This window comes from Lemur catta, chromosome 18 (genome assembly GCF_020740605.2).
Source record: "Lemur catta isolate mLemCat1 chromosome 18, mLemCat1.pri, whole genome shotgun sequence".
Lineage (NCBI taxonomy): Eukaryota > Metazoa > Chordata > Mammalia > Primates > Lemuridae > Lemur > Lemur catta.
In genome coordinates, this window is record NC_059145.1 from 35,713,913 (window position 1) to 35,723,847 (window position 9,935).

General features: G+C 40.2%; 1 protein-coding gene across 2 annotated transcripts; it reads left to right on the forward strand.

Annotated features, from left to right (window-relative positions):
* The first annotated feature begins 832 nt into the window (after positions 1 to 832).
* SELENOK (selenoprotein K) lies at positions 833 to 6,907 on the forward strand. 2 transcript variants are annotated; one of them, XM_045529899.1, is made up of 5 exons: positions 833 to 961; positions 3,971 to 4,061; positions 5,531 to 5,614; positions 6,227 to 6,313; positions 6,616 to 6,907. In XM_045529899.1, exons 1-5 carry the CDS (start codon positions 943 to 945, stop codon positions 6,617 to 6,619), a joined length of 285 nt encoding a protein of 94 aa, XP_045385855.1. In that variant the 5' UTR covers positions 833 to 942; the 3' UTR covers positions 6,620 to 6,907. The 2 variants fall into 2 exon arrangements, with proteins under 2 accessions (XP_045385855.1, XP_045385856.1); XM_045529900.1 differs by lacking the exon at positions 6,616 to 6,907 and having other exon boundaries at positions 859 to 961; positions 6,227 to 6,317.
* The last annotated feature ends 3,028 nt before the right edge of the window (positions 6,908 to 9,935 follow it).

Consider the following 9,935-nt stretch of genomic DNA (forward strand, 5'->3'; position numbering starts at 1 on the left):
GATGCCACTACATTCTATCCCTGGCAATAGAGCAAGACCCTGTCTCACAAAAAATAAATAAATTAAAAAAAAAGACTAGCTATAATGCCATATTTCAAGTGCTCAATAGCTATATGTGGCTAATGGCTAACTCCAGGCTTTAAAGAAAGTTAAGGAAAGAGGGGAAATGTTATCTTTGTCCTCTACCCCATCTTGTTACTAATTATATAATTTTTTTCAATTTACAAAGTCCTTTAGCATTTGTTATTTCATTTGATAGAAACATGCCTTGCCTTGAAGGATAGATTAGTTTCAATAGGTGGAGAAAGTTCCAGTTAAGAGGAAACACATGAGCAAAGGAAACAAGGCAGGAAACTAAGGGATCTATTATGGAATTAGAAGTCAGAGAGTAAAATCTAAGATCAATCAGGGAACCTCTCAGTGCCAGATCAGAGACGCTGGATGTTTTTTGGCAGGTGGTAGGGTGAAACTGAAGGTTTTTCCTCTTGCACTCTGGGCCCTTCTCTCCTACCAAATCTCATAATCTACACAACATCTGGAAAATTCTGAAGAATTTCCTCCAGTCAACAGTTCTCCAAGAAACTTCACACGTAGCACCCTTGCCTGCTCGCCGTCTCACGTGGCAGTGCAAACAAGACAACCCACGATCAAATCCGAGAGAGGACAATCAACGCCAGGCTAACCGGACAACCCCTACACGTCATAGCCGGTGGCCTGCTAGGCAACCTCCGCCCTACCGGAAGTCGCTGGCCGGATGAAACAAAAATGTCCCTTGGGGGCGTGTCTCTTCCAGAAGCCAATGGACTCTCCCCACCTCCCTCCTCCATCAACGTTTGGCCTAATCGTGGCCTGTGACGTTTGAAGGGCGGGGCGCGGCGGCAGGTACGGAAGCCGCCCGGGGCCAAGCTCCCTAGTGGCTCGGAAGCAGGGAAACGGGGCAAGATGGTCTACATCTCGAATGGTGAGTTGGAGGGGCTGCGGTGGCGACTGCTGACCTGGAAGCCCAACCCCGGGTTTCTTCCGTTCTCGCTCGCTGGGCCCGGCGCAGCTTCCCCGGGCTTAGAGCCCCGAGGCCGGGCGGAGTCGGATACGAAGTCGTTCGGGCTTGCGGCGCGTCAGCAGATGGTCGCTGAGCCGGCGGTCGGGCGCCGAGGCCCCCCTGGGGAGGACCACCCCGGGTTCCCGCTGGCCTCGAGCTGAGCACCGGGGCCCGGTGACCTCGCCCTCGTGCTGCAAGCTTCTGACTGTGGATTTGTGAAAGTGGTCTTTCCCATCGGGCGTCGGCATCCTTAACTAATAAAGACAACGACGTTGACACCGTATCCTAGCGCTTGTGCGTTGCGCACTGTTACAGCGTTATTTGTTTATCCCATTCAATCTTTATAACAGCCCTGTTCAGGTAATATTTTATTATCCCTGTTTTACGGATGGAGCCTGTAAGGCGCAGATAGAGTAAACAGCTTGTTGAGGATCACAAAGGTGATAGATAGGCGAAAGATAATGGCTGAGTGGGGATTTGAAGCCCGGGAATGTTGGCTTCAGCGTCCTTGTTATCAACTACTCTGCCTCTTTCTATGACTTTTAAAAAGACTGAGCCTACTTAGCATGATAGAGGAAAGCTTTGGATAGGCTTTTTCTTCGCGAGAGGGTAACTAGTCATACATGCAACTTTGTGCCTGAATTTCAAGGGGCCCGGGAAGAAGTACCATTCCTTCTAGGAACAAGTGGATCATTACCGGAATAGAGAATCTGAAAGCGACTTAATTCTGCGATTCTATAAAGAAAATGATGGGAAAGGAAAGACACAGTATGATTGGGTCAGATCAATGCCAGAACTGCCTGCCCACCTGTTTAATTCAGATGAAATCCATTGGTGCAATCTTAGCAAGTGGTCCTTGCATCACTGGAACTAGGTCCTGGTTCTATTTGAATCATCTGTTTATCTCCAGAGATGAGTAAGTTAGGGAGAAGTCTTATGGCTGAGTGCTCTTTGCATTTCTTTGCTGCTTTCAAAATCTCCCCTCCTGGCTCCCACTTAAAAATCTTTGAAACAAGTAGGTTAATGGACACTAAAGAAAAACATCAGTTTCATCTTGGTTCAGGGCACTAGCAACTTTAGTTTGTTTTATATTCTTTGTGATTAAGGCTAGAAGTTTCTATTTATGCATTGTTGAATAATTCCTTATATTTGTGGTGTATCATACTGTGTATGCATTATCTTATTTGATTTACATGAATAGCCGCAGTTAGGACCTTTTATGTCACTTTTATAGTTGAGAAATGCAGCTGCATTCCAGCACCTTATTTCCCTCTGGGGATATTGGGGGGGGGGTCCTGCCTTCAGAAACTAGGAGGGAAAGTGCAAAAAGCAAGATAGAATGATAGAATCACAAAGGAAGAATTGGTGGGTTCCAATTAGATCCGTCTTCTTGGAAGGACTATATTTATCAGCACTTCGTAGTTGACAAAATATTTCTCTGTCAGATGACATTTTCCCCCCAACAATCCTATATGATGGCTAATCCTGGAATACTTTTTCTCAGAGAAGGAACACATCACGTCAGCCAATGAAGCAGAGCTAGTGAGAGGCAGAATCAAGCCTATCACATACTCTTTGACTTTCTGTAGCCATTTTTCTCAGTAGCTCAGCGACAGCATAGGTAAAGTGGATACCTGAAAGTAAGGTGGTCAAGGAAAGAGGAAAAGTAAACCCTAGTGGAGGGGATGGAGGGGAGTGGGGTGAAGCCCTTGGGATAATGGAGAGGAGAGGTGGCCGACAGCTGTTCTTTCCCAAAAATAGGGTGAAACTCTAGCGTACTAATTTCTCATTTTGTAGCTTCTATTAAAGTGTTTTGAAAAATAGATACAGTTTTGCTGAAGATAAAGCTAGAATCAATTATTAAAATCAAGAACATCCTGTTATAGAAAATAGTGGTCATTTTGATGAAGAACAAGCCAAATTCTCTTCACTACTTAGAGTATACAGACTCTTTGATTTGTAAGAATTTTTTCGAAATAACTGATTCTAAAGGCTTGTAAGAGTATGTGTAAACAAGCTTTTTATACAGGCAAGAGACTTTGCAAGTGAAAAGAAATGCTCTGAATGCTTTTAGGAAAATGGAAGTGGTGTGAGCATTCCTTTATATTCACTCATCTTATATGTTTCTCCAAAATACTTGAATAAAGAGGTATTTGTACACCCATGTTCATAGCAGCAGCATTCACAATAGCCAAAAAGTGTAAGCAACCCAAATGTTCATAGATAGATATGAGTGGATAAACAAAATATATATATTACAAAGGAATATTAATTATTCAGCCTTAAAAAGAGGAAGGAAATTTTGACACATACTATAACATGGAAGAACTTTGAACACATGCTAAATGAAATAGGCTGGTTGCAAAAGAACAAAAATTGCATGACTCCTCTCTTATGAGTTTCCTAGAGTAGTCAAATTCTTTGAGACAGAAAGAAGAATGGTTGTTGCCAGGCGCTGGGCAGAAGAGGTAATGAGGAGTCAAGAGTTTAATGAGTATAGAGTTTCAGCCGGAGATGATGAATAAATTCTAGAGGAGGATGGTGGTGAGAGGAGATTTGTACAGTGTGAATATACTTAATGCTACAGAACTGTATACTTAATGGAAAAAGCAGTAAACTTCTATGTATATATTACCAATAAAAAAGAGAAAATATTTGAATAAAATGAAGTTACCCACTAAAATTACAAACTGTAGGCACGCATTTGACATATTAAAGAAATGCCCCTAGATCATGGAGCTTTACTTCTCTGAACCTTCCTTAGAATGATGATCACATAGTAGATTTCTCCTGGTGTTGACCATTTGGAACACTGGACAAGTTGAAACCCGAGTATCATTGTTACCTAACTACCTAACATTACATTAAATGTAATGCCTCTTGGGTCAGGGATTTGTAGACTCACTAAAGTTTCTTTATTCTTATCTGTAGGACAAGTGTTGGACAGCAGGAGTCAGTCTCCATGGAGATTATCTTTGATAACAGATTTCTTCTGGGGAATAGCTGAGTTTGTGGTTTTGTTGTAAGTATGGCAGTGCTCTTAATTGCCTTGATATTTAAGTTGATTGAAATACATTGGGTACATTATGTTGAGTATCTTAAGCTCACCTTTTCCTGAAGTGGTTTTTAATTGTAATTTTTAAAATAGCTTTACAAGGGGAAAATTAAGACTTGTTTAGTGGTAAAGCTGCTACCAAACATCTTATTATGAATATATCTGTTGGGTAGGTAAGCTTTAGCATGTCTTCACAGTGGTGGTAACCATTTCAACCTGTGGCCAGGCCTGTCCCTTCTAATGCCAAATGACTGTGTATCACTTTCTATTCCTGGTTTATGTGTGTTTGTACAACTTTTTTTCCATATTATACAACAGCTAAATAAAGATAATTATATCTTGATTTAAAACATCTCCTAAGTAGTAAACTTTTTTTAAATGAAGGGTTAGAGTTAATACAGAGGAGACCAAAATGTAAATGTCCCCATAATTTTGAGCAGTTCTTAAGTGCATTTTTGGTCTTTCACATGTTTGTTTTAGGAAAATTGTTCATCAACAACTAACAAGTCTTTCTCATGCCAGGTTTGAATATATATTTGAATGTCTCATGGTCAGAGAACTTCAGGGATATAAAGATGTGGGAGACAGTCCCTTTCTTCATTGACATTACTCTCCATAAATATCTTCATATTGCAAGGAGTACAGAGTGGGCATGATTATGGGAGGTGGACATCCGGGAAAGTTTTCCCAGGTAGAAGAAACCATATGAAGGATGGCACAGAAGTTTGAATATGAGGCCGTGGTCTTTATGCTTAATTTGGTTGTAGCTGTGGTTTAGAAAGTTTAATTTTATGGCTGTAGGTAGCATAAATTGGATGAGTGGAATGTAAAATGCAAGAGATGCTTCCATAGAAAAATAAAAATACAACAGGAGACGAGAGGTCCTAAGTTAAGTTACCCAGTACAAAACTTATTTAAAGTCTTATAAATTTCACTACTTCATATTGTTTATAGAAATACTGTTTAAACTTAGTTAAATCCTTCCCCATCCACAAATAAATTCCATTTAAATAGATTCCCAGAAGCCCTGTGCCTCTGCCACATCCCCCTTAGCCCCTCCCTCCCCAAGATAATGTCAGATAGGCTGTCGGCAGGGGAAATGCAGGGGCAATGAATGTGAGATACTGTAAAAGCAGGCTTTGGAACCTGACAACTGATTTACAGTGGAGGAAGATCAAGGATGACTCAGGCTTCATGTGTGTCTAGAGGAGTTATTAGCAAATAAGAAATACAAGGAAGGGTGGATTTGACACACAGCATAGCACACTGATTAGGCACATGCTTAAGCTAGATAGTATTGTCCAGTTGGCTGTAAGAAATGTGGGTTTGGAGCTAAGTAGGTTTAGTCATCTTCCCACAGAGATGATAGTTAAAAACATAGAAATGTATTTTATGTTGTTGAAAGTTGTACCTCTGTTTTTTGCCCCTTATTTCAGTTTCAAAACTCTGCTTCAGCAAGATGTGAAAAAAAGAAGAGGCTATGGAAACTCCTCTGATTCCAGATATGATGATGGAAGAGGGTACAGCTTTTTTATTGATAATAGTAATTTTTACCCCTTTGCATATTTTAATTAAATTAGGTATTTTAGATAGATCAATAGAATTGATGGAAATTAACAGTTTAAATCCCATTTCACAAAATTAAAACTCAGGTTGCCTCTGATTTGATAATCAGGGTTAATCTGGCAAAGCTAAAGTATATGTTAACTATTGTATAGTAAAAGTCTAAGAGGATGAAAACTGATAGTCAACGTCAAAATCTAGAGGTTTGACTTTAGAATCTGGATTTCCAGCTGCTAATGAAAAACCTTAAAAGGTAAAGCAGCACTAGGCTGGGCTTTGCACATGGCAAAAATCAGCTGCAGTTGGGTTTCAGCTGGGCATGTACAGGAAGTGCCATTGAGTTCCTCACAATCCTTTCTTGACTAGGTTTCCTCATATGTGTTAGGTGTCTGGCTCCTATAAATCTTTGAATTTTTTTGACTCCTCTCCTAAATGGTAGTTCCTATTTTGAGTAATGTTTTAGGGTCATATGCATGTTGAAAAAGAAAAGAGTCCAGGTGAGTGTTTAAAAGGAAGCAATTGAAGTTGTATTTACTAAACAGTAGATAATTAACTTTTTCTTTTATTAGGCCACCAGGAAACCCTCCCCGAAGAATGGGTCGAATCAATCATCTGCGTGGCCCCAGTCCTCCTCCAATGGCTGGTGGATGAGGAAGGTAACTTAAAATCTGAAATTATTTTGTAGGATTTTATTTATTTTTTAATTTAAATTTTTTTTGCCCACACAGAACTAGGCGGGTTTTGTTTTGATAATACTTCTTTAGGAAAACAGAAGTTGCCAAACATTTATAATTATTCAGATATTATAATTTGGAAAAATATTTACCTCACCCTTGAAAAATTCATTGGCTTTCTTATCAAAATGTCTTTTGAAAGAGGTTTTATAACATGTAATGTGTTGGGCTTTTCACAGAGATGCAAATTAATAACTAGTAACTATTACAATGTTTTCTTTTAGGTAAATGTCTGCTCTAAGAAGCAGACAACAGGACATGCACATTCATAGCAGAAGGAAACCATCAGGAAGTGGAGGGCTGACCATGCTGGACGAGTAGATGAATGTGTATGTCTAAACAAGGATTGCTCTGTGTCTTCACAGATGAATGAGGTCATGCTGGGAATTCCCTCTGCAGGGAACTGGCCTGACTGAAATGCGGTTCTATAAATGCATATGTTTGTCTCATTATCTTTTTTGTATAGTTTATTAAAGTATTGATAGTTTTAATAAGTAAATATTTTTAGGTTGCAAACTGACGCCTCATCTATGTTTTTTTCTCTTGCCGCCGAGGGCTCTGTTGAGGAATTGCCCAGAGCACGCGCAGCCCTCGCTGGGACTCGGAGCCAAGGCCAGGTGGACGTGGGGAGGGCTGATCGCGAGGGGCCCAGGAAAGGAGGGGTGTCTGCCTGAGTTTTCCCTGTTGACATTTAATTTGAGAATGAGATGCCAAGGGATGTGACTGCTGTGCTTGATGGCGGTGGCTAGAGTTCTCTGTGCAAAGGACGGACAAAAGCCCGGGGGATCATTGCCTCTACTGCCTTCCCCAGGCTCCTGCCCTCTCTTGCTAGGACACTCGGTTTCCTTCTGAGTGCGACCAAGGAGATGGGAAGGAGAACCACTCCTCATCTTTATATAATTAAATTACAAACTCTGAAGAAAAGAAAAGGCTGTGCATTCAGTACTATTTAATTTCTGAAATACTGTTCATTGTTACTTTGTTCTCATTTATAAATAAATCACATTGTATTTATTTCAGTAGTATGCATACAGTATCTGTGCTCTCGAATTAATTTTTATCTTTAATATATTTATCTCGTGAATCTTTAATATATCATATATGATCTAACAAATATAATTATGAGTATTTATTTCAGTAGTATGCATACAGTATCTGTGCTCTCGAATTAATTTTTATCTTTAATATATTTATCTCGTGAATCTTTAATACATCATATATGATCTAACAAATATAATTATGAGGGTATTTATAAAGCCATCACCAACAAAACTGAACTACAAAATGAAGATTTGCTCACGTAGTCTTTAAAATTGTGGACACTTCAATGCTATCTTGACGAATTTGAATTCTATGCCATTGTTCAAGATCCTGCCTATTGGCTTTAACTGTCATCTGAATACTGCTAACGATCACATTTTGTCACTAGAGTAGAAGTTCTATGAGATTAGGGATTTTGTCTTCTTTACCCCGATCCTTTGAATGATGATTTCATGTAATAGGCACTGAAATATTTATTGGAAAAATGAATAATACAGATAATTCTACTTCTGTGTTTAGCAGGCTTTGAAACCAAAATATTCAGGTGAAAGCTTTTTTGTATCCATTTATCAGTATTTATTCAACTCTGCTTGTCAGGAAGTAGGGATGTAGTACCATAAGACACTGATGTCCAAAGATAAGGAAACAAGCAATTTTAACACAAGTTTTAGGATAAGGATAACAGTTTCTTGGCCACTCAATTCTGTCAGACATTTTACACATTTTAAATTCTGACAAAGGAAGGTAGATAGATGATATTTGCATTATGCAGATACCAGGGCTCAGTGAAGTTGTACAGTTTTCCTGATTATATGGACAGTGAATGGCACAGTCATTCTGTTAAACCTCCACCTAACTAGCTGGGGTGACCATAGCAGATTCTCAGTAGGTGGTGGCTTAATGTTATTGATGGCTTCTCTGAGCATGCGACCCATGATCCTCTTTTGTCTCCCAGGATTGCTGCTACAGGACTCATTCCTTAAGGCTTATCCTGGAGTCCTGGCTACTTTTGACAGTTAGCTGTCTCACTCTACACTTCAAGTAGACTACTGTAGTGCAGAACATAGCCTCTTGAGTAGCTTGTGTTCAGATCTTGTCTTTGCTACTCAATGGCTTATGATCTTGAGTGAGTTATGTCATTTTATTCCAGTTTACTCACTTGTAAAATGGGAATTAAATTCCTACCTCAAAGGATTCTTTACTCAGAAGTACTTGATCAACAAAAATGTGATTATCAGGCACCTACTATGTGCTGAAGATCACAGTTGCAAGACAAAATCTCCCTTCCCATGAAGCTTACATTCTAGAGTGGGAGACAGTAAGTGAGCAGGCAAAATAATTAAAGTCTAATGCTTTGTTCATGCTTTAAAGGAAATGGAGTGATGAGAGGATAACTGGGGGAGGCCTGAAGTAACATGTGAGTTGAAATATACAGGATGAGAATGAGTCAGCTGAGGGAAGGCAAAAGGCACAGCAAGTATACGAGCCAGATGATGGGAGGGGCTTGGCATGTCTGAGATAAAGCAAGTGTAGCTGGAAATGCCAAGGATGGGGGAGAGTGATGTGAGGTGAAATCAGAAATGTAGCAGAGTAAATACAGCCTTATAGACAGTGATTAGATTCTGTTCCTTGAGCTTAAAGGGAAATCATGAGAGTTTAGAACATGCGTGTGACATATAATTTTTTAAATAACTCATTGGCAATATTTTACTAAGCAGAGTGTTGAGTACATAGTATTGATTGTCTTAATTACTTCGTATTTCAAAACAAAACTTGGGCGACTGTATGAAGACCAGATCATAGGGGACAAGTTAAAGAAATCAAGTAAAGAGGCTCCAGGTGAGTTGAAAATGGCTTGGACTAGATAGTGGCAGTAGGAATGGAGAAGTGGATGAGTTCAAGATAGATTTTTTGAAGACTGCAGGATTTGCTGATGGGTTGGATGTAGAAGCTACGGATGACTGAAGAATCAAAATGACATTTACTGAGATAGTAAATTGTGTGTGTGTGTGTGTGTGTGTTGGGAGGCGGGGATCAAGAGTTCCATTTTAGACATAAATAAGTTTGCAATTCCTTGACGTCCAGATGGAGGTACCAAACAGGCAGCTGGTTATTAGTCTGGATCTCAGGGAGAGGTCCAAATTGTAAATACATACTGGAGTCACCTGCACAGTTAAAGCCAGGAAATGGATAAAGCCTTCCAAGGAATGCATGGGGAGACCTAGCCCTGGAGGACTCAACATCAGAGGTTGGACTGAGCATGAAGAAATATGAGAAGAACTAGGAGTATGTATGGCGTCTGGGAAGTCAGAAAAAGAGACACCTGTGAGAACGAAATGAGACGTCGGTTTCCGGCCGGCCCACCGCTCTGTGTATTAGCTGCTAGCCGGACTAACCTCAGCAACGACTAACCAATCCACAATCCACACGCTCCCGCGCTCGGACAGCTCCGCCCTTCCGCTCTCCCGGAATCCTTGGGGGCGACTCTGCGGTGGCCATCTTG